This window comes from Haemorhous mexicanus, chromosome 6 (assembly GCF_027477595.1).
Source record: "Haemorhous mexicanus isolate bHaeMex1 chromosome 6, bHaeMex1.pri, whole genome shotgun sequence".
NCBI lineage: Eukaryota > Metazoa > Chordata > Aves > Passeriformes > Fringillidae > Haemorhous > Haemorhous mexicanus.
The window spans coordinates 48,619,537-48,645,633 of NC_082346.1; the positions used below are offsets into that span (position 1 = coordinate 48,619,537).

The window sequence follows — 26,097 nt, forward strand, 5'->3', positions numbered from 1 at the left end:
CAAGCACTAAAAAAAGCAAGAGTAAGAATTCTCTTGCACAGTTGCAGTATTTCACAACTATGCCAAAAGCTCTCACAGGCCTCTTTGTCAGAGAGGCTTGATTAGTAGATTTAAAAAACCCAAACAACTAAAAATTCAAACCAAATTCAATTGTGTGGCACTACACACCACAATTAAGGGATTATGAAAACACAAAAGCCAGGCAATAAATACAGGCCAATGACTATGTTACCAAATATGTCCCCAGAGTGATGGTAAAGCAGGAAGACACAGAATGAGGGGAAAGCAAACATACAGGCCAACACCAGCCCCTGAACACACATTTCAAAGGCCTTTGAAGCTGATACTTATTAGCCCAATGAAGGACAGCTCATTGGAGAGGAAGGGAAACTGCTCCACACACACACCTTAGCCCACCATGGCCAAGAGGAAGTGGAATTAGCTGCTGGCTAACTCCTGGCTTTCAGGAAAGCCTGGACTACAGGTAGGACAGCTCAGTAAAGGACAGAAATATGAACAGTGGCAGCTGTAAATTAACAAGCTGTGGCACACAAAATACCCAACACAGTCTGCAGTAAGCAAACAGCTGCTAGACCATAAACAGGCAGCAAGGAAACAGAGGTCCTCTCCATCCATTACCAGATGCAAAAATGATGGGAACAAGAAAAGATGATTGACTGAACTGCCTCTGTAGCTCGACCCAATGCACTGCAACTATCCCCCTTTGCCCTGGCAGCAATACCAGCTCTGAGGACAGCTATGTAATTGAGAATTTCTGGGAACAGAAGCTGCCACTACCAGATGAAGGGAAAGAAGGCACTGCTGTACCCATTTACCAACCATCCACAGTGCAAAATGCTTCTCTCCCAAGTCTCACCAACACCTCTGACAAAGAGTGAACTGAAGGACATGTCAAGAACACCAAACCTAGAAGCAATAAAGCATTTTGTCAAAGAGCAACCAATGAAGCATCTTGCAGGCTTAGAAACTCACCTCCAAAGTTTCTGAGAAGCAACTAAATCAGTTAGTCAGTCTTATGTTCAAGTTGCTGATAACAATAGTTGTAGATTCCTTATCTGGATGGAGCCCATTAAACCCTGTATCTGCAGGCAGCAGGGAGTGATGCTCTTGGCAAGCACAATCAGCTCCCGATGCCAGCAGGGTGCAGACTGCTACTATAAGGTATATAAATGGCTTTCCAACTAAGCTGGAAGACTTTGGCTTTTACCATTACTTGGGAAGTTAATTTAGGGCACTGCTGTAACTGAGGAAAAAAGGTTAAGTATGATTTTGTGGGAATCCAGCATTCCTTGATGCTGGAAGATGAATAGTACTTCCTTATGGCAATCACCCTGTGTAAGGCATGCGAAGTGTTCCCAACTACAGTGGTGAGCAGCCTTCTTGGCTCCTGTGCTGAACAAACATGGCCTGCAGAATGGTGTTCAATGGCACAGGAGGAAGTCACTTGGTCCAAATCACACTGCCATGAGCTTGTAGAGTGAACACACGACAGACAGCACCTCCTTCTGATTGATGACTCTTCTAACACCTGCCAGCTCTTCACTGCTTACACTGGAGACCTCACATCCTTCCACTGTTGTATCAGCTTCCCTTTCTACAGTCAGTTTTAATGCCATTACTACATGGGGGTGAACAACACTACTGCACTGAAAAGAGGGTCTAATTCTGTCCATCTGGGTATATAACCATAGTTGTTTTAATGAATTGATCACTGCCATTTTACCTGTTGGGCAATACAGAAGTATTCATATACTGTCGGACCTGTAATACTTGTTAATTTTTGCTAATGAGGAAAAGAAAAATCTAATCCTTGCCAGCAGTGTGCTGGCAGTTAATACCACAACTAGTCATCACCCAGCAACAAAACAAGCAAGCTTCCTCTCCAAGCAAAGCAAAAAACCCTCTACTAACCTGGGCCAGTACATAAAAAATTTTTGAAGGCTGGTGATAAGGTATTTCCTCACTTCAATGAAAACTGATTAATACTTTAGAGATTTTAAATATACAAACCCATTACTCCATCTTCTCGAACTTTCCATAACTGACAAAACATTACTGTTAAAGAGATTTATGAATTCACAATACAGATTTTTAATTTATGACTGCTAATCTAATATTCTGGCAATGCTTCTCTTTCCTCTGCAATTCCCTCTTTTACTGTCTCTCGGTATCTCTCACTTACTGCAACATGTGAGATCAAGACTTTAAGCTCCTAGCTGGAGTCTTTCCTGGTTTCTCTAGGGTGTCTAACACATTTTCAAGTGTACAATAACATTTTGATCCCTTGTGAACTCTAAATGAGTTTTCTATATGACACAACTGCCAGAGGGATTACATCTAAATTTCATTAAGGACTCAAGAAAAGTTGCTCATGAAAGCTACTCACGAACAAAATGCCTGAAAATAAAATTTAATGCTTTTCGAAGGATGAAGTGAAAAGTTCTTCATGTTCTCCAAACAGCCAAATCCATTCTCCTGCCATGGTCTTCACTTAAGTAATTAAGCAAGAACATGGCAGGGGAATGGTGGGGGGGGGTGAGGCAGATAAAAAAAAAGTTAAAACAAAACTTCTCAAATTTCCAGAATCAGGGATAAAAATGGTAATTCCTATTTTCAAGAAAAATATGGTCATGTGTCCGTTGAAGCCCATCAACAATTCTACTATGGTGCTCAAAAGGCCCCTCTCACTGATGGTGTGATATATGAAGCCTTCTTCTCCCCTATGTGAGACTCTCTAGCCTTTGGCTAGAATATTGGTCTTGGCTGAGAGGCAAATACTTTATATTTATGGACAACAACACAGGATTTGTTTAAATAAATGAAACTATCATAATTTCTACAGTAGAGAGCACTTGTTTAAAGAGAGATGGCTATTTGAGGCCACCAGCCTCACAGAGCTAAACGAAAATCTTTCACTAATCTGGGTTTAAATATTTTAAGATGTATTTTGTGAACACAAGATAATTCTAGGCTGAATACTGAAACAGGAGAAAGTTCAGATATATTTGAAAATTCATGGTGAGGCAACCATCCCATGTTACTTTTCATTAAAAAAGATTTGTCTCCATTGGGAATTGGGAGAGGCTGCCTATCAGCCTCCAGTTCTAATTCTGCCTCTACCACTGAAATCACACAGTGACTCCAGGCAAGTAATTTCATCCTTTCTGTCTGAGTTTTATTTTTCTTCTTTTGTACTAAAAACAGGCTTACTGACACAAGACTATACACCTCTGGAAGGAATAAAAAATTGTTAACAACACAACAGGTGAGGGAATAGTCTTTTGAAGTGCATGTAGTTAAGGAAGGACCAACACAGCTCACTTCTAGAGCACAGCTGCTATTTGTTCCCACTTATTTCCCTTATTTCGAAGTAAGGAAAAATACAAGGTTACTTGACTTGCTGAAGTGCTGTTTTTCTCACAACTGCTATTAAATGGTTCCTAGACTATTACTGGGTGAATAACTGGTAGTGGTCAAGCAGGGCAAACTCTGGAGTTACCTAAACTCACTCCTGAGCTACAGAGCATGCCTGTGCCAGCTCAAGCAGGAACCACAAGTCAGTGCCCTAAAGCCCAGATGAATAGAATATTCCTTTTACAGACAGCTACCGGCCTCTGAGACTACAGAGGACTGCGGCCTCTTTTGGGCTACAGCAGCACCAAACACTGACCTGGCCAACAGGGAGAAGTTTGATTCTCCTCTATTCTACAAAATCAAAAATGGAGCACTTCAGTTTTCTGCTTCCATTTGCTGCAAAACAAGTGGGAAAGAAGAAGTCCATTTCTGGTTTGGTTTCACTTGTTTAAAATTGCACTGGAAAGAATTCCTGAATCGCAGGTTCTGGAAAACAAATGAGTCCTAGACTAAGGACCACCTAAGGCCCACCTTCACTTTAAACTTAATGTATAAGAGTCTGCTTGGATAGTTAATGCTACAGTATAGACAAGGCTCTAGACTCCACACTGACCACCTGAACAACTGAACTGCAGCAAAACTGCAGAGTTATTAACCGGGCACAACACTGTAATGTTATCCTAAAAGAAGGACCCTCCCAAATCAAAACTAATCAATTTTTTTAAAAGTCCAGGGTCACACAATTGACTTCTGTTACTCCAGTCCTGAATGTTTCATTTATTATCTTACAGAATTTCAAACAGCTTTGCTGATAGACCTGCCTGGATTTCAGAAATATTTCCTACATCAGGCTCCCAGTCACATCCCTAACCATGGCTTAACCATGGCCTGGAGAGTGACAACAAGCACCCCTCAGCTGAATGGCGTGTCACCCATTCCCAAGAACAGCCCACTTGTCTGTTTTAATGACACCAACGTACCTTGAACATGCACGAGGTTATAAATGTGCATATGCAGAAGGGCAATCTGATGCCAAATGAAACAGAAATAGATGGGAAAAAGGAGGCGAGGCCTTAGAGTGGTGTGTGGGAGGTGTAGGTGTGTGTGTGCTCCACCAACTGCTTCATGTTGCTTGCTGAAATTCTTGTTTATCTGGAATGGTGTGATTCCCCATTTCACCCATTTAAGAACTAAGGGGAACTTAAAACGAAGCATGACTGCAGGCTGCTGCCAGTATGAACTCCCCCTCCACCACCTGCTCAAAACCAAGGCGCTTACCAGCTGAAATTTTCCATACTTGGTCATTCTCATTAATCTTGAATGAATGTGTTCAGATGATTCAGAACTAATCTGGCTTCTGGAATTAGAGCAGCAGAGAACAAACAAATGTTTAACCTCTCCCCTGAAACATTTAACCTCTCCCAGATGCTAATGGTACTTTTCCTTGGGAACCCTAATGTGCTTACAGGATCTGCAACACTGTTGCAGAGGAGGTTGCAGAGATTTGTACTCACTGGGCCACACACAAAAGTGTTTGATGCACATGTCAGAAAGTTATGTAAAAGAAAATACAGTGATGATGGTGATGATGATGACAACAAGAGCATCAAAACAGAAGTAGCCCCAATTACATATTTCATCATCTCAATTCTACCTCTTCATGCATATCCACTACATGAGTCTAGCATTCATGCTAATACTCTTATACCACAGCAGACCTGAGCTAAGGACCATACTGCACAGTATGCAAGGTGCTCAAAAGATAAATGACAGATAGTTTGTGGATGATATCATCAACACAAAAGTTTAATGCATAAATAATGTGTTATCCTTAGAGATACATTTTTATAAATAAACTGCTAAGGCATAAAAAATTTTGCATCAAAATACGTCAGTTTTCACTCATTCATACTCCCAAGATTATTCCTTTTGAAGAACTGAGAGCTGTATTTTAGGGATAGGGAGAGACATCCCAATACACACACAAAAAATCCTACAGCATCCAACAACGGGCTGTCTCACGTTGGCATCTGGGTCTACAGACTCAACAAAATATAGCATTTTTTGCACTCAGAAGCATTGTAGAGACACCATCTATATCAATTCTCCCATCCACAGAGATAGAGAGAAATAATTTCCATTCAGAGAAAGGAAAACATGCACACAGAGGTAAAAGGTACCTCCAAAAACACCCAGTAAACAGTGGGAGAGTAGGACCAGCCCCCCAGAGACTCCCCTCAGGTCTGGGCCCCTCCTGACAACCCACAACCCACACTGCTGTTGTCAGGGCTCCTCATCACTGACTGACATCAGCTGCACCTAACAGCAGCTCAGCTTTTCTCCTAAAGTTATCCCAAATGTTTCTGGTTGGTTGCAGAAGAAATTAAAAGCCAAATTCTAATATGCCCTCCACTTAACAATAAATTTAAAGCAAATGGCACAAGTTTGACCAAATTCTATCCTATCAGCTCAGTCCAGTCAGGAGAAGGTGAGATTTTTCCACTTATTCCTGGTAACTCTTCAACTCAACAAGGCCTCATATTCAAGGGGCAGAACAGGTGAGATCTTATGGATACCTACACTATAGAAGTCCCTTCCCTCTCTAGAGCCTCTGCCAAAATGAAGAACCCCATTGAACTACGGCTGGGAAGTGTGTGTGATTTGGACTTCCCTGGTCTCTGAAACAAGAGCACTCCTAGCTAATTTTCAAGGAGCAATAACCACAGCACCCAACTTCCAGTATCTTCTACTTAAAATTTTCAAAGCAGAGGTATGAAATAAAGAATTTCATATGTTCTGTACACCTAACTGTAGTCAAATACACAGAGGACTTAATTTTACTCATTTTAGCCACTTTCATTTAAGAGAAAAATAAACCTCCCACTGGTAATGGGAAATAAAATTCAGTGTGCATCTTTATCCCTAATCCTTACCTCTATCAACAGCTATTCAGCCTGCTGAGAATACTAACATTGTACTTAATAATATTCTAATAATTCTCTCAAGTTACAATGTTATCTACATGAATGACGGAACTCAGTGAGGAAAAGCTGACCTTCACAGAATTTATAGTGAGAAGTCTCTCTTCTACCTTTAGGCCAGTGATTTCTCATATGACTGATGAAGCTGTATTGCTAAAAAGGAGACTGCTTTTCCCAAAATTGTCTTAAAACACTGTCATTTCAACAAATCTCAGCTTCCCCAGTGGAATCCATGATGTGGTCTGCTTCCCTCTGCTGCTTCTCCTCAGCTGTTTGTACAGAAGTTGAATGGTCTCAGTAAGACAAGGCTTTAACATGGCTCTTCATTTGGGGATTTGCGGTAGAAAGCAGAAGTGTAGAAATAAAGGATATATGAAGAAGGTGAAGTTTTATAATTGCTTTTGCAATGAGATACTTGTTTCTACATTTCTATCTGCTGCAACTCCACGTGGTGAAGGTTGAAAAAAAATAATTACGAACGTGAAAAAAAGTCACAGAAAGTCACAAATATCAGAGTTTCTTTTTTCTGCATAGCATATCTTTACAGCAGTTTGTTAGCAAGTTACTTTGCACCAAAACACAAAATCGTAGAGGGAGAGTCTAGGCCATCTACCCTTTCTTGACAAAACCCAGGAAAGCTACAGAATAAACCCAAATATGGCAATTCAGCAATCCTCAGTGCCCCTCCCTAAACAGCTCTGGTTTAGCAGCCAGTGGAGGAGACCACAAGTTCTCAACAAACCAAAAGGTTCTGGAAGGCCCATCAGCTGGTGGGCAACCCCAAAACCAGAAGTATTGCACTAATGAAGAGCACAATCTTTGGAGGCACCAAAAGGAGCTGCTAAGATGGGCATGGTTACCTATCACACACTGTGTAATTCTCCTTTCAGTTGAATTGGTATCTTCCATGCAGTTGCAAAATACCCTTATTAATATTAACTAGAAAAAATATGTTAAAGAATGTATACGCACTCTCTCTCTGTGTAATTAATCCCTGGAGTAAAGCTGTTCCTTGGATTATTTCAAGTACAGAAAAGCAGTGAGCTAGATTACAGGAAACAATTACTTATGGTACACTGGTGTTTAGAAAGAGACAGTGACACCCTGACATCCCCAGACAGCATTTGAGCCCTCTAAAGCTGCAGATCACAGAAAGTATCAAACTACACTTTTCAAACATCAGATGATGCAAGCTTGTTCATTCTAGTGAAATGAAACTAATCAGTCATAAAATGAATGGGACACAATCTTCTAAACATTCAAGAGGCAATAATTTATAAAGTATCTGTTTACTATAATCAATTAAGCAAAAATATTTTCTTCATGCGTCAATTGTAAATTTGACAAATCAGGGAAGGAAAAAATGGAACAAATTACTTTGCCAAATCACTCCAGTTAATTCTCCTGTTGGTGGTTTCATTGATAGTTAATTCTTTTTTTAAATGTCATGTGCAGAACATCACTGAATTTTCCAGCCAACACACAAAGGGCTAACAGTAAATACGCATGAACTGGAAAGCAGCAAGCTCAGCCATTTGCAGGGCTGAACCACCCAGATAGCTGCTGGATGTGGCCAATACACCTGCAATTCTCAGGTCAGCTGGAACATGCTCAAGCAACAGCTCCTTTTCAGAAATCTCTGCACCTAAATTTCAGATCCCAGACAAACACAACTCAAAGCAAAGCAGCCTTGGATACCTTCAGCAGAAATTGCTGTCATCTCATTCCATTCTTAACCCTTTTGAAACCATTTTTTTGTCCTATTCCTAAGAGGACCTGTCACTCTGTCGTCATTATCAATCCCTGTTCATAACCCATCTCCTCCTTCACATTAGCTCCTCTGCTGAACCTGTTTTTGCGTTTTATTATTGTCTTCATTCTATTTCAGAAATTTTACAGCTCATTTGTACAGCCCTTAGCATCTCAGCATGGGATAACTTCACAACTAAATCTTATTAAAGCTATTCACACAATTCCTATGGACAGGACAAGGGCCTGTATTTCTTCATTAACTTGTGTGGAAACTCAGCTGACAGGTTTGTGTCTCAAGTCTCCCCCTCTTTTCTTGGAGGGACTCTAGCTAGACTTGTGAAAACTAGAAAGTAGCAAGTGAGATTCACCAGGTTGTGTGAGAGAAGTATAATGGAATAAAAACAAAATGGACAAAGATTTAGCATTTAACACGAGCTCTGGATGGGAACTAAGATACTTGGTTATAAACAAGTCCAAAGATGACAATTCAGCTCAAAGAAAGATATGGAGAATGCACTATTTTAATGCCTTTGTCTAGAGATAAAGGGTCCCTTCTTTTGAAGGAAAGGTTATTCTCTGTGTGTTCCCCATATAACCCAATCTTGCCCACTATTCAGCCTACAGCAGCCTGAGTGGGAAGATGATGCTTGCTAACCTCTCAGTGCCACACTGGAAAACAGCTTTAAGCACAGCTTTAAGCACCTCTAAGTACATAGAGGTCTTTTCAAACCTTAATGATTCTATTACTTGCCTATGAAAGTAGTTTTAACAAAGGCTTATGTGAAATGCAGAAGGGAAATCAAGAACATGGCAGAACTCATTACACCTTCATGATGAGAAATTTCCCGCTACTTGCAGGCACAGTGAACTGAAAGCAAAGGTTTCAAGCCTGCCTGCATAGGTATTTTGCACTAAGTTCCACTGAAAAAGTAAAGAAAGGAAAAAGCTGGTAATACATAACAGCCGTGTGATCCCTACACGACTGCTGACTCTAAGCCATCCCAAGAGAAACAGCTTCTTGGGAATGGCAGAAGTGTCACTATTTCACACAGTCTTGCATGAACAGACTGCATCAAAACATTTCCTATTAAGTTCACAACATCTGCAATTCTTTTTGGTAATTCTCCCTTTTGTAATTCTCCTTCTGAGGGAGAGGAAGAGGGAAGACCCCTCCTTCTGCTGTCTCCAAGCAAGCTCCAGTCTTCAGTCCCAGACCATTATGGTGTTATACATGAGTGTGTATTATGGTCTCTTCAACAGGGCAGCAAGGCTTAGTGCCTGCTTCCCTCTCCAAGGAAGAGAGTGATGTTCACCACTATGGCACTGAACGGAGACGGTGCTTTTAATTGAAGTAGGAACTGCCTGATCTGCATCTTTGAGTAGCCAAGAAACAAAAACTGGCACTGAAATTCATCTGTAGGATGGGTTGTGAAAGGGTGACTTCAGTGCCAGTTTCACAGTAACCACCAGGGAAAAAAGTTTCCCCAAAGGAAAAGAGGGAGTTCAATCTGCCTCCTTTTCTTGGCTTCCCTTTTAAAGAATACAAATAAGCTTCCTGAAAAACAACAGGCCTTTTGATGAGGTAATAGCTTTCCTCCATGTTTTTGTTTGTTTGTTGAAAACACTTGGATTTCACCGGAAGCAGTAACAAACACAACTGGGGATCAACTTCGTTAAAGAACCTTAAAAATCAACAGGACACACATCTCTTGCTTCAGCTACTAAACTGGATTGTCTCACTGGCTTGAGCAAAACTGCTGAATTATTTCCCTAACAAAAGAAAGGCGCTTTTAGGTCCTATAATCTCATTTCAAATCCTTTTACCCACTCCCCTCTCTTTTTGGCCTTGAAATTGCAATCCTCTTTCAGGACTAATCTCGGGACTAATTGGTGCCAGCACTCCTGTTTCTCTTGCCATTTTGTCCCCTCCCTACCGCATTGTTAAGGTGCCGAAAAGGACAGCAGGCCAGGGTTCAGTGCCCCTGTAATGAGTCTGTTCCTACAGACTAACTGTTAATAATTAGCAGGAAGCATTTTGTCTTTAAATTGCACAGCATGAGCAGCACAATTTCACTGAGCCAGAGAATTGTTTCACTGTTGCTCATGAAGCTCCCCAAGTTTGTGGGTGATGTGCAGCCTGGAGGGCAGCATGCAGGGGGCCAAGCCTCCCAGCTGGGCACACAGGGTGGCACAGGCAGCACCAGCCCCTCCAGAGCTACCCGTGGCAGGAAGGAGGGAAACAAGGAGCATGGTGCGCACGTCACCTACAGCAGCTGCCCAGGAAAGCATCAACGTGATGGACTGAGTTGGTGTGGTGAAAGGACAGTCTGCGTTTAAGAAATATTCCAGAATACAACTCCCAGAAGAACAACAAGTAAGAGGAGATTTAAGAAAGCCTGCTACTTTTCAGCTCATGACTATATTTGCAGGTAGTGCCAAAAAGGAACAATTATTTCTCTTACCAAGGGAATAGCAGTGCTGACCATTTTCCATTTTCTGAAATTTTCTCAGACTTGCAGCAGACTTGGAAGCAAAATTAGTTTTTCTGTATTTGGAAACTTCAATCTAAGAAGTGCATTAAAACAAAACCATAAAAAAGCTGTTTCCAATGGACGTTCATTTCCAGCAAACCTAAGGCTAACTTTGAGTTTGATTCAGGCAAAATAAGCCAAAAGCTTCTGAAGTTTTCAAGGCTTCAGATGCTTTCTCTTTGGTTTTTACATCACCAAGTATACACATCATGTTTTGACATTTTGATATTGTATAGTGCCTTCTACCGTCCTGAAGCTGAAGGTCAACACAAGAAACTCCATCTGAGATACACACTGCTTCCATCGTGCCCCCCAGCAGTGCTCTGCAGTTTAACCACCCGGGGGCTAAATCCACACTCCTGTTCACTACTGTCTTCAGACATCTATGAGGAGGTATGTCATGAAGAACAAATAAGCATCAAAAAAGGAAAATGATACAACCTGCTTCACTCTCCTGAAAGATAAACACTTCTTGTGGAGCATCAGTGAGAGACAAGTTGTCAGACGTTGAGACTCCTGCAGAAGTCAACACACTCGACGCTCAAGTCTCACTAGATTTAGGGAATCTACCATTACTGCAAAGAGACAACAACAATTACACGTGTGTAGAAAGGAATGCTCAGCTAGCATCTCACTTCGCTGGAAAAGAAAGCAGTCTGTCACTGCAAGAACCTTCTGGAATGGCATGGGTATGTAACTTTTACACAGTAAGAACACAGCATTTATCTCCTGTCATAGAAATTGATAGCAAGTATGAACACAGACCTAAACTTACTGATGATTTTTCTTCGTTTGCACCATAGCTTGAGGTAGGGTGGTGGCTCAGTGGCTCAATTAAGATGGGTAATAAGTAAATTCTGCACATACTACCATCCTTAGAATGCTAGATTCTCCCACCACTCTAAAGCCATCTACAATGCAACACTTTGCTGAGGAATTCATATTATAGTTCAGCTGGAATAAAGGTATTTAAATTTTCCATGTCTTGAAAATGCAGTTTGCAAATGTGCTTGGGATCCATCACTTATTTCTGTTTGCCTTCATGTCATAAATTTCAGACTAAGGGCTCCTCTCAGGTCATCCAATTCAGCTTCCTGCCAGCAGAAAACTCTTTCCTACAGTCAATTTTCTAGAATTTTATTGAGTCTGCTTTTCAGCACTCTACCAGATGGATTTCAGACAATCTCCTTTAAGGAACTAATTCAGTCTAGTAAGTTCATTATTTGCACCTGGTCAATGACCAAGGGAAGATAATCCAGGGTCTGTTTACTTGGCTCCTTCTCATATGCTATTAAAATGGGAAGTTTTCCATCCTACTGTCAAAATCTGTTCACAGTAGCAACACAAGAGCAGCAGAGAGACATCCCCATGAAAATCAAGCAATTGTGTCTACAGAGAGATATTATTAACTTGTTTATGGCATCAAAGCAACCTCCCTTTTCTACACTACAGTTTGAAACCTGGTAATCAGAAGATAGCAAGTGAAGACCAGTTCCTATTGCCAGTCCCCTCTCCTCAGGTCAGAGTCCCTGGGTAGTGTTGGCCTGCTCCAAAGCACTCCAAATGCCTGTGCCAGCTCAGGCTGCTGCACTGCTACTGCATTAGAACACCAGGCTGAAAGATGCAGCAGAATGCCAAGCTGTGCCTTGCAAATGACCCTTTTTCACCAAGCTTGTGAACACCGAGAAATCATGAAGCTGAGGTAAAGCATTTTCTCCCCTCTTTTTCCTGGCACTGGAAGACTTTTCTATAGCACTGAAGTGACTTGAAAAATCAGGTTTGCAAGTCAAGAAACCTTTAAGGGAGGTTTGTAGCACACACCCAGCAGACTATAACAGTCAATACTAAGCACAATGATGCTTCCATGCTCTTCTGGAGAGAATCTCCTCTGGGAGCCAAGCATACCATAAATTTACTAGCACAGCACTGTGCCACCTCAGTAAGATTACGGCTCAATGACGGGTTCTCACAGGTAGGAATGCTTTAAGAAGGCCCTCGTCCTTGACAAGCCCCAATACCTCAAAAAAAACCCTACAACAAATCACCAGGATCACACTTAAAGCACAACTACACAAGCGTCTTCACCAGCACAACTTAGAGGACAGTTTGCTATTCTACAAGGGCAGCAAAAGCATCTTAAAATGACTTTGCAAAGAAAAAAACAAGAAAACACACCAAAAATCCCCCAACAATTCTCCAAAAGCCCAAAAGCAACCCTCTACTGAACAACCAGGTGATACTGCTCCAAGGGTCTTCAAAGCTCAACACAAACCAAACGCCTAAAGCTCTTGTTCCATGTAATTACAAAATATAGGGCTCATCAATACAAACTGCCCTATTTTCAAAGCAGAGCTTTGATGGTGAGATTCCCAGGGCAACAGAAAAGGATCTGCTCTAACACTTCCAAGAGAAATTTCCAGTTTCTTTTTCCCGCCAAATCTGACCAAGTCTACTTCTACCCATGAAGTCAAAGGCGGCAAAATGTACTTAATAATCAAAACATCTACCCTGCTTTAGCAATAAAGCTGACTGTGGCTCTTAAAATATCAGGGAATAAATGTGTTTTTATAAAGCCTTCCTTTTACATTATATTATACTTGCAAGTTGCAAAATAAAAGCCGGCTACTCCAGAAGCTTTGTTTGTTATTAATTCCCTTAAGTTTAGAAAATTATTTCATTCTAATTATTTGTTTTATTTATTTTTTTAATCTCATGAGAAAAATGGTCTTCTTCATCTTTCATATGCAAAACAGCTGAAGAAAGAAGAATTTTTTATATAGAGAAGGAACTCCAATTAATAGAGATCTTAAATACATGGGGAGCTGTTATGAATTTTGCCATTGATCAGACAGCTGCCTGAAAAAAAAGTGCCTTTTCAGGAAAGTTACATAATTAAAGGTAACCCAATTCCTTTTTGTTTGTATTTTTTTCTCCATCTACTTATCCAGATTAAACATAAAAATTAATGAAACCCAAATTATGTCAAATTTGCTAAATTTACATTTCTTTTTCATACACTTTTACTGGACCTGCCTCCTGCACTTCCATCAGTTATGAATTTCCAATGTTCCATGGACATTTGAAAGCATTGTTATATTTTTAATAACCCAGCTTTCAGTATCTGCAATACTATGCAATTCATTTTTCCAAATTTCATATATTCTGTCTTAAAAAACACCACCCCCTCTACCATCTCAATAGAATAAACCACAGAATTCTACACACTTCTAAACAAGTGGAAGTGCCAAAAAGAGAGTCTATTCTAAGCATCTTTAGCTTTTCAAACTAACCTTAGCCTGTAACCACTGTTTCAACAGAATTTCTTTTGGAAGGATATATAATGCAATGGTGATAAAAATAGTTACAGGAAAAAAAAAAAAAAAAGGCAGTGAGAGATGTAGAGCTCTGCAATATTTATACCACCCAGGCAGACAACACAGAGAACCCATCAGTGAGGTTAAAAACTGCAGCACAGAGAACAACTGACAACAGCAGGGCCATAAGAAACAAATGCAAAACCCCTGCATAAACCAGCTGCATAAAATTGGACACTGACTACTACCTTTAAAAGCGGGCAGAATAATAAATTACAGTTATTCCACTTTTTCAAATAAAGTCCATGTAGTCCTGATTCTAATACCAAAAATATGTCATATAAGCTAATGAAAGAAAAACTGAACAAGTGCACACATGCTGCAGCAAGCCAGGAAAGAAATACATTTACAATTGTACTAGCAAGACCCACTGGCTGTGCTATCTTGGATGCTTTAAGAGCAGAGCAATAAAAAATTATCATACATAACTGCACTGTTCATATGAGCTGGCAGAGTGAGTACTGGCAATTAACAGGAGGGGACTGTCAACAAAGCAGGAATGAGTCAGGATGTAAAGAAGGAAAGATCTTTTATAACGCTCTGATCCACACTCATATCTGAGCTGGCCAACCTCTTCAGTCATTTGCCTTTCACAAAGGAAGAAAGGATCTTAACACATGGAGGTGGAAATCATACTTCCCTGTAAACAGATACACATGTGTATGTGACAATCCAAACAACCTCACCCCACAGAGGAAGCTGGGCTGCAGCCCTACCCACACACCTTGTATCCCCAAGTTATTTATCAACAACATGAACTTCCCTAACATGTTTGCCAGTCAAACCCACTTCAGACCAGTTGTCTCAAACAATTCTCCCGTCATTGTTCTCTGAGTATTTGCTCTTTTGTAATGAAAATAGGTCACCTGCCCTAAACCAGTACATTTTTGTTTTAAGTGCAAGAGAGAACAGCTTCCCCAGCAGCCAGGCTGTCTTTTGACATAAAAAGTACACTGCAGTATATACACATATCTGTGCACTGAAACCCCCAGAGATCTCTGCACATTTATTACTAAAACCATATGCAGTCATAGGGAAAAAAGCCCCAGACAAAATGGGGAATCTTATCAAAAGCAGAATAACACAAAACCCACCAAACTGGGTAAACCCACAGCCTGTTTAGTCCATTTATATGACCAAATGCCAAAAATTAATTTTTCACAGAAAGTGGAAGAGCAACATAACATAGCACAGTAAATTTGCATTTGCTTCTACAGACCATATGGACATGAAGTACTGGAGAGATTGATTTAAATGTAAAAATCCCACAAGGAGTAGAATCGTCTTCCAGATGCACTTGTAGCTCCCATCTCCACTCTTTAAACCAGTAGCAAAAAACCAACCAACCAACCAACCAACCCCAAGAACCAAAGAGGAAAATGCTGCATTTTACAAACAGGTTCACAATTCAGAAACAGCACAAATACCACCAATGAGTACCACACACATACAGACTGGTCTCAGGGATACCTGGAATAGAAAAAAAGCCAATAAAAAAAATGGTTGAACTCAATTTCTTGAAACCTATCTAAAACATGGCCCCTGAATTCTCACTTGCTTTTTGCTGTAACAGAACTGCCTGAAAGAACCATGGAGTTTCCATAAGAAAGTCAAAACATCTGTGAAAAAATACACTACAGAAAGTAAAATATAACCTCCAGAGTTTCATCAGAGCTCTACTGAAAAAGAACAAGAAGTGCAAGTGCTGAGTACTTCTGTTTAGCAAGGGGAAAGAGGAACAACCATTTTATCAAGTCACTGTTGCACTGGACAGGCAAAGAGACATACCTTTCACCTTCCATTCTTTTACTCCAGGACAAAAAGGTGGTAAGGAAAACAATCTCAGTTCCCAGGCACAGAGAACTATGAGGAAAATAGACATTTCTCTGCCAAGGACCCTCCAACACCTTCAAAAAGCAGCTTTTATATAAGTACTTTATTCTGATGAAACAAGCAGCTTGATTTTTCCAAGTCAAAATTAAAAACCCAAGTGTAAAGAAGTTTATGTATTAAGAAAGACTCCATGCTTTTTGTTCAAAAAGTCCAGAAAAAATCATTTTAATACCATTTAAGTCCTTTCTGGTTTTACTCATCTGAACCCTGGACACTCCTGAGGAATGAAACTCTAGCAAAACCTGCACGTCTTATTCCTACAAAAGCCAGTTCCACCAAAATAGCAGAGTATCACTTTTACTTATGATCATAAGGGGATCATAAGTAGAGGGCAGATTCACACACATTGAAAACTGGATACAGCAGGAACCCAGGTGATAGTTATAAAAGCCAGAAAAACATGGTCAGTAATCACAACCTGCATGAGACAATTCCAGTCTTGAGCTGACATCTTGGCTTTCTGACATCTGAAGTTAAGTCATACCTGACAATGACAAAAATTATTATTCAAGCACTCAAATACTATAAGAATATTATAACAAAAGAAATTATGCCAAAATGTACTTTCTTTAAACAAATTAATAAACCTGCCTTCTCCAGAAAGGATATCAAATGATACAGAGATACTACACCACCATACAGCACCCTGTATATACACATATGCATACAACACACATCCCAGAAAAAGTGAATTGGTCAATAAAGATTCAAAATAACTAACACACATCTTTTGAGCTTTTTATCTAAAAAAACATAGAGATACTAAAGAAATAGGACATCTGTGCTTTAAAAGAAATAATTCACAGAAAGACTGACTGATACTTTGAGAAATACTGTGTCTAATACAGACAGGGACTATGGATACACCCAACACAGGCATGAAATGAAACTGCACTTTCTTTTAACTGTAAGTGTAAGATAACTGGAAACAATATTGGAGCAAGCCTGGCTTAGCACATGGGTGACCCTTATAAATGGCAATGATGACGAGGCAATCAGAGGATTTTGTTCAGGACAAGGACCAGCTGGTCTGCAAGGTCCAATGGCCCAGAGCCCAAGCTGATGGTGCACCATGTAGCTCAGTTTAGCTGCTGGCTAACACAAGGCCTGATGGGCCACCTCAGTCACCTGGAAGCCACCATGTTAGCATTCTCCACAGTCATACTGCGAGCAGCAATGAAATGTGTCCCTCTTATGCTCTGCTTCCCTCTAACACCATGCAGACAAAAGAGGAAATGGTTCTCACTGGCCATGCTCACCTCCTGGGACATTTCTCTATGGACAACCAGGATTTTCAGCACATCTGTCACCTTCTATTATGACCTGGAGAGAAGATGGGTCACCTGCAATCAGTTCCTACAGCTCTTGGATTCAAGGGGACTGTTCCAAGTCTGGCAAGGTCTTTGAACTTGTGTGCAAAACTGATATTATCAAAGAAAGATTACATATGGAACAAATCAGTTACACAAATATTCAGAGTTTTGCATAAACTACAACAGCTGCCTCACATTTTAAACATGCTCTCTATTCCCTAAAATATATTAAAATGCTAGGTGAAATGATGAAAGGTCCACACAGGTTTTGTTTAAGACAGAGCTGCAATTCTTGGAAATAGTCAATGCCCCTTAACTTTGAGTTTAAACAATTATTAAATATACAGTAAAGAGTTAAATTGTAGATTGCCTTAAAATCATAACCATTACATGTAAAGCCATCCCTTACCCACTGTTTGAAAGATTCAAGTTATCTTAATATTTTTTTACTAGTAGTTAATCACTATTAGCATAACATTAGGAATTGTTCTATGAACATCACTCTTACAATAGAACTACAAACAATGTGACTTTCCCTGTCAATTTTTCTTTATACAAGCACCAAAGCAAAGTCCAATAACTAATAGAGAAGTGAAGAAAATCTGAAAGAAAATACAAGAGCATGATTAAAACTAAATTTAAAAATTTAACTTTAGTTATGAAAATACAAAAAAAACCTTTTCATAATCCAAGAGCAGCAAGATGTGACACCCTATGATACCATTTTTGGCTTCCCAAGCTTCATGAGTCTGTTTTCAAATTCAGAAGTCAAATTATTTACACAGCTGTAATATTATATGATTAACAAATGTGATGCTCATGGTGACCAGTGTTCATTGCACTAACACTCCTTCCTGAGTCTGAATTTTCAACTACTAAAACTTCAGTGAACTGTTCCTGAACACTGCACAGGCTTCCCCATCCACACAACTGCTGCAGCTGTCACAGTGACGCAAGGGCTGTTAATGGGATGAAGGGTGACACATCCACTCACTGCCCAGGGACCAAAAGTGACATGTCCCTCACACCCTCTGCCTTTTGCTCCACCACACAGCTCATGCACTGTGCAACCCTGCCCTACCTGCACCAGCCCACAGTCCGGGGGCAGCAAGGAAGCAGAATGAGGAGCTGCAGAGAAACAGTCTCAGAAGCACAGCACCCACATGCTTCAAGTTCCTGCAGTCAGCAACTCACAGCTCTGCCCATGAGGCCACCCTAAAAACTTTCATAGGGAAACACCCAGGCCTACAGAGGGTTTTACAAACAAAGTAACAAAAATTTCAAAACACATCCCTACACTTTCTTTTTCCCATGAACTTAGTGGAAATATGTACTGTACCATTCCAAGTTATCTTTGAATAAGGCTATATTTATCTACAGAAGGCACAGAGGAGGGGAAAAAGAGCCTAAGAAGCCAAGTAACTGGAAAGACTGTTCAACAAATGGAACCATGAAAAATAACAACATAAAGCAATGAGCTGGTGTTTGCCTGACATCTAGAGAAAGATGACAGACTAAGGACTCTGCTTTACAGTACTTTACTAAAAGTTTAAATACATGCAAACAAAATAAAGACTCAACCAAGTCTTCATGTATTTGGCAGATGGAAAAAAATGGTATTTCTTCTTTCTGGGGGTATGAATGAGAAAGAATTGAAAACATTTCAGTTGAGAAGGCTCAGAAGCATGTGACTAATTTTGAGAGGAATGAAGATGTGATTAGAGGGTGATTTGTATTTCTACCAGCCATTCCTGCATGAAACTATTACGTTAGAGAGATCAGATTCAGACTTTCTGTTCCTCTTTTTCCATCCACGATCTCTGGTCACCTTTCTGAATTTATCTTTCCTCCCTACACATCCTTCATGCTATAAGGGGTAAAAAAAAAAAAAAAAAAAAAAAAGGAAGGAAAAAAAAAAGCCTTTTAAGACATAAGAAAAGTTGATCTGTTTTGTTTCCTGAAACTATGTTCAGTGGGATCACAGAAGTCTAATGGCTGGAGATAAGAATATGTTAGAAATCAAGTCCTGGATTGAGAAATCCTCAAATATTTATGCACTTATCAGTGCATTCACTCAAGAAAAAGTTCTCTTTGCTGTTCATAACTGACGACAAACTAAACCAATATTATCTAACAGAAATAAAGCAACATAATCTCAAAGTGTAGATGGTCTTCAAATTAAGGCATGTGATGGTGGCAGAGGGCACACTTCAGAAGAACTTGCATCCTCTGTGATCTCACAAACTACAAAACTATGAAAATGGCAAACCAAAAATTCCCCGAAGACTCCACCTTAACACCACCCCAAGAGAAGAAAACTCATTCTGACTCTGCATAGCAAGTAAAATAGGTAGATTGTTCTTGATAAAGTGGTTGTAACATGCACAGAAATTAATATTAGACTTCCCTATGATCAGCTTCATTTCCTATCAAAAGCAAAAACAGCAATACAGAATTAAATCCATGTTTCCAGATTGCAAAGGACAACCAAATAATGTATTTTCTACAAGAGACACCCTGCAAAGTCATTTAGTGAATAGGAAAAGGTTGTTTTACCAGCTTCCCCAAATGGTCACAGATCAAATCTGATCTCAAGTTATAAAGTATACAGATAGGAAGGGTGCTTACAGTATGTCTAATATGATAACCTATAACTTCAATGCAGGTTTAGCTTCAATGAACAACTGCAAAAGGTGGAAGCTGTGATAGTAAAGTCAAAACCTGTAAATATTTGAAGTTGTTCCTCCAGCGGTTTCCTCAGCAGCTGATCTGTAACAGCTGCCCTCCTGGGAACACGTGTCCATTTCACATCCCTAAAACAGCTTCCAAGTTCCCCATCCTAAGGGGGCTGTATTCAAACTGCATCCCAACAGCACGTGGCATCCCGACAGGACTGCTGGAGGCGCTGCTGCAGCGGTGCACCGGGACCGGGGCTGTGGGTCCAGCCAGGCTGGAATGGGCACTGCCTGGGAGCTCCCATCGCAGGGCTGCACTCCTCCCACCGCAGGGCTGCACTGCTCCCACCGCAGGGCTGCACTGCTCCCACCGCAGGGCTGCGCTGCACTGCGAGGGCTCCGATTGGTGAGATGGGAGCAGAAGGGCAGGACCGAGTGGGGTAAGACTATGGGCTTTCAGCCTTAAAATAGACAAATGCAAATAAACGCATGCCCAGGTCACCTCTCCTGCCATTTACCACAGAGCTCACAGTGATGGCCATCACTTTCGCACAGTGATTTGTAAAACTTGGACTTTCAGGAACAAAGCTTTAGCCACCAGGTTTCACAAATCTTTCTCTGTGTCTCTACAAATAAATTTCGGAAGTTAGACAAGGGTTCATAACCACAAAGTCCCTTTTTCTAATCTCAACCTTGGGATAAAGAATATTTTTATCAGAAAGTGGTATCAAAAGACAAGACAATGGAGAAGTGATTAATGTTTAAGGAACTCATGGCTTTTTTCGGAAATCCAACAGTAGCAAACAGAAATGCCATAAAGAGACACTAAATTCAGTAAAACAGAAACCACTCCAAATTTTTCAAATCCCAAGCTAGCACTGTTTCATAAAACATATGGTCACTCATGGACCTGCAGGCTCTCTGGCCTACCTCTTTAACCTACACTTCAACAAGTGAAGCAGAATGGCAGACCAGAAGACGAAGCCACGCACACTCAAATGAAATGTTCTGGAAAGTGACTCCACATAAGCAGGAGAGGTGGTTTGCTGCTGACTCCGTGCAGGGCCTGTTTCTCTCCCATCACCACAGCTCCAGCCGTGTGTCTGGGAGCCCAGGGCATGGTGGGGTGGCTCTGCAGCATCCACTCCACAGCCACCAGCAGATGCCATGTACACTGAACACGCTACAACCACCAAAACTGTGCTGCAGGTTAGTTTCTGTTTCATAGTTTCCTGTTGGCTCCAGCCCTACAAGGCTCAAATCCTCTCTACAGAGGGCAGTCTGGCTGAAATGTAGTCATGGATGCCACATGTTTTTTTCTGACAAAATTGCACAGGTGGACAGGTGGACTCCATGCCCAAAGCCAAGCACAAATCAATTTCAAGTCGGTCTGGGGTCTCGATCCTTCCTGAAGCAGAACCAACCTCACTCAAGGAGCTGTTCCAATGGGAAGGAACAAGCCAACAAGGAACCAATCAAACCCTTACGAACAAGGAGTCTGGAGCAGCTCAAGAAAGAAACACCTCTTTAGTTTCTTTCTTGGACATGTTAGCAATTTCATCAACTGCTGGACAGATCTGTCAACATTTGACACTGCTCTAACAAACTACAACTAGGAAGACACATTGAACAAATGAAAAGCCATTAAATAATTATCCACAAGTCTACAAAGACAATATTCCTGGATAGTCACCAAATTTTCAAATATTTTTATTACTCTGTGAAAGTAATAATTTCTGTTATTTTAGATTACATTTCCTGATAGTTTTCAGCAGTACAAAGAGAAATACAATTGAGAAATAGCCCTATGTAATTTACACAGGGGAAAAAAACATTTTAAGACCTCCTTCAAGCACTATTAGAAAATAAATCCCACCTACACTTCAGTTAGAGGCAGAAATCTGGAAATAAAACACATAGATGAAGTATCAGGGCACTGACTTGTACAGTTACTTAACCAAGTCTGTATCTATAAATATATTTCAAAGTTGCTATTGCCAAAATAATTGTAAAATTTAAGAAGAAACACATTAGTCTAACACACCTATTTTTCGACACCAAGGAGAGCTTTTTCTTTGTAATGATGTGTATCAGTGTTAGTTTGCTCTTGAAATTCATCATAAATGACATGCTTTATGACACATGCTTCAATTAGAAGAACCAGATAAAAACCCAAGGGGTTTTGTTTGTTGTGAGTATTGTTTTTTTAAGAACACACATCCAAACCAATTAAAATGAAATAATTCACCTTGTGATATTTTACTTCTCCTCTCCTTACAGCTTACAGGTAATCTTTGCCCTGAATTGAAGCAGCAATTCAGACAACTGCAGTCTGAAGTTCCTTCTTATGTACAAACACAGCAAGGTTGCCTTTCCCCCCAAAACGTCTGCTATACATGGAACCCAATGTAGTCCAAATGTCATGGCTTGAGTAATTTTTATCTCAAATGATACTGGTATAACACTCACTCAGCCAAATGTATGAGTTTGCATCATGAAACTCCTTCATAAAAGGTCCACACCTGTCACATTTATGCAGGATGCTCTACTGAAGTCATGAAACTGAATTATCTGATGCAATTAATTTAACTCAGTTCAGGAAAAGGGGAATTTGCGTATTCAGTAATCATCGTGCTTGGGATATTTTTACAATGCATTCCTCCACTCTGTGCTCAATTTGACCCTAAGCTGCTTATGCAGATATTAAACAGAACACGTGATTCATTCATTTGTGCATCTTTATTCCTTTAAAACATCTGATAAATACAAGGAATAGGTCAATTTGCCCCTGTGGAATTTCACCGACCCTTGTTTCTAGAGGCAGGAATAATATTGGCAAATTATCTGGTTCCAGATATATTTAATTAATATTAAGGGACATAGCTTCTCTTAGTTGTGGACTTCCATTACATAAGATGGACAGACAGCAAAACCTCTGCCACCCAAGGATTTTTTCTAGATGTACTGTCTTCACCATAAGAAAAATTCCCCTTGGAATTTGTTACTATGACGATGTATTGCTCGGGAGATCTGACTATGGTGAAGTGGATTTACATTTTCTACCCCTACTGAAGTCTTTGTACACATGAGAAAGCAATCACTTACGCATGGGATTACTGTTTTTTTCCAAATGCACAGGGAATATTCAACTTGTTGAGAATATATTGGAAATATATTCAGAAAATTACCATGTAACTGCCAATCCAGAATTAATTCAAAAGTCACTGATAGGCTAGACCAGCTTCATGTTGACGTTTCACCAGTCATTAGCAGCAAAATGAATAAATATTTTAGAATACTATGGGGATATTAAGTTTCATTTAACATTGGAAATGCTGAAAGATATCCAAGTAAAAGTAACAGTGAGACCACAATTTCTTCATATAAAACCTGGTCTTTGCTGTATTTGCAAGGCATTTGCTCCTTCAACCACACAAGCTCTTTGTTTTATGATGCAGTCATTACAAGGAAGACTCCAAAGCACTTGGCAGCACAAGCAGTGTAGCAGCAGCTCAGACATCGCATGGGCTCCAAGGAGAAAAACCTTCCCTTTCAGTTTTGGGACTCGCTTGTCAGTGTTTCACTAGACCTTTCCTTCTCCCTTGCTCAGCTACACTGGCAGTGGTGAAAGCAGGTAGTGATTGAAACCCGCTTTTTAAATCCCATACTGTCTGGCACCTGCCAGTAGACCTCTCTTCTCCCACTCATGAAAACAGGCTATGAGGTTCTGGACTCACACCCCACTGGAAGAGGGCAGCACAACCTCTGCCCAAGGTCCGTGACTCTGCAGCCATCCTCTCCCACACACAGCAAGCACAGAGCAGCAGCGGGCACAGAGCTGTGCTGAATGAGGACAGGGGAGCAGCAGGACACGGCTGTGGGACACGGCTGTGCAGGATGAGGACAGGGGAGCAGTGGGACACAGCTGTGCAGGACACAGGGTAGCTGTGCCCCTGTGCACTCCCTGGCACCCACACAGGGTGTCTCTAAGGATTCATCCCTGCTAGGACTGCCCACAGCAGTGCTGCTGCATTGCTTCCTTCAGCCTAGCCTGGAAGAGCTGCCCATGTCATTGCTCCTGCTGCCAATATCTGCCACCAAATTACACAGCGGTTCTGGCAAACCCAGCCCATTGAGTCAACAGCCACTTCACCCATAAAAAAATGGGAGTCCTCTGGCTTTCACTGCATGTGTATGCCAGATTTTTTTTGTTTGTGGGGATTAGAAGGGATCAAAATCTCTCAATTTGTATGTCAGATGTGCATTACACTTCTACTCAATATGAGAACTTATCAATAAATCTGTATGAACGTAATTCAAATACTCTTAAAAAGGCAGCAGTAACAATAAAGCAAGGGCCAAGAAACATGCTTTGTTCAAATGCACAAATTACAGTTTTAATCTATTACCTAAATTATTTATCTGTCCTTCTGCCGAGCACAGTAGTGAGGGGTACTTCCAGAGGTGGTACTAGGGACAGCGTTTCCCCAGCACCCCACGGAACACCGGGACAGCCGAGCTGCACCGCCCCGGCACCCCGCACCCCTGGTCACGCCCTGGTTTCCAGAATAAAATCCAGGGGGCCAGGGGCATCCCCGGCCACCGGGGCACTGCCCCGACCCAAGAGCGGGCCCAGGGTCTCCATTCCCAGCGCCGTGCCGGGACCGCCGTTACCGCGGCAACGGCGCGGCCGAGCCCCGCGGCCCCGCGACGCGGCAGCGCCGGCCCGGCCCGGCCGCGCGTTGCCGGGGAGACGCCCCGTCGCCACGGCGACCATCACGCTGCCTCCCCGGCCGCTGCCCTGCCTGGCCGCCAGCCCCAACGCTAACGCGGAAAAATAATCAGAATCACCTCAGCCGCCAAGAGAGCCGTCAGCGTCACAGCTCAGTCCCGGGGCTGCTGCGGGCCCTGCTGCGGCTGGCTCATCACACCTTCCCCGTCCTGAGGGGGGTGGGCCAGCACGGGCCATGAACCGCACTGCCGGCCCTTACTGGCATCCAGGAGAAAGCAGCTCTGCCAAACCTCAGCGCCTGCTTTCTGCTGGGCGGATGGCAGCCATAGATTATGTCTCTTTGCTAACGCTGGTCGTAAATGAATGCCAGATCAAAAAATCGCAAAACGAACAGAAAAACACCACCCCACACCTGTTTCAGGGAAGCAAAGGAGAAAATCCAGGCTAATCCTAAGGGCCACCACAGGTGCCCATCCACCACCAAGGGCTGGTCAAGCCACCCGGGCACCAGGCTCAACCTGGTGGACATCCTGTGGCTGCACAAGCAACATCGGCCCTCAGCTCTCCCAGGAAAAAAATGAGCCCATCTCCTCTGAGCAAGTGAGGGAATTATGCCTTCACCAAATGGGATAAGTGGGCACTTCAGAGCTCTCCATTTGCTTATCTGCATTTTTATTTCAGGCACTCCTCTGCCAGAGGGCTGTTGCAGGAAGCCTGCAGGCTCAGCTCAGGAACGCGTTGCTGCCAGCAGGGCCATGAGCAGGTAAGAGGTGCCCTGGACACGCCAAAAAGGCCGGGCCAGCACCGAGTGCTCCCGGGCTTTCCCCGCTCACATATTCCAAACTGCATCCCTTGATTACATTTAGTCTTACCCAAGAATCATACCCAACACTGCAGGAAAACATTTACAGTTGTAAAATGCATCTAGTTCTTACCTTTGATATGCCTGAGGAGATGTGGGAGGTGTATTGAACACATGCGAATATGGGTGATAGGGTGTCTTTTTCAAAGCCTGAATAAGATTTTGTCTATATTCTGGGTCTATACACCACAAGGACCCCTTTCCAATACTCTGCAAAGAGAAAAGAATTAAAAAAAAAATCAAATATTTGATCTAATGGCACAGCCGTAATTATTTAGCAGTTTTTGTCAGGAAAAGCAGTGGGTTTGAGTTTTTTGTCTGACAGAAGCGAATATAACTTGCTTGCCAGAGATTATTGCTCCATTAATAATGTTTTATGACTGTATGATTTAAATCACAATTCTGAGGGAAAAAAAGAATGAATGTTTGGTTGCTTTTCTCCCCCCCACCCTCCTGTTACTAGTTAATAGGATTTAATAATATCTGGCAATTTTCCAATCATCTCATATTGGAAAAATAAGAAGCTACAGTTAACTGTTGAACAGAAACTTTGATGAGAAGTATCTTGTTTTTGGAAGTAGTTTTCTTTTCCTTTTGCTGTTATACAAA

General features: G+C 41.4%; 1 protein-coding gene across 6 annotated transcripts in view; it reads right to left on the bottom strand.

The window, feature by feature from the left end:
- The window catches only part of FOXN3 (forkhead box N3), a 206,285-nt gene that overhangs the window by 76,473 nt on the left and 103,715 nt on the right, over nucleotides 1-26,097 (bottom strand). For all 6 annotated transcript variants that reach the window (XM_059850127.1, XM_059850130.1, XM_059850128.1 and 3 more), the window contains one exon: nucleotides 25,562-25,698. In XM_059850127.1, coding sequence (XP_059706110.1) covers nucleotides 25,562-25,698 — 137 coding nt within the window. The remainder of the gene's footprint in view (nucleotides 1-25,561; nucleotides 25,699-26,097) is intronic.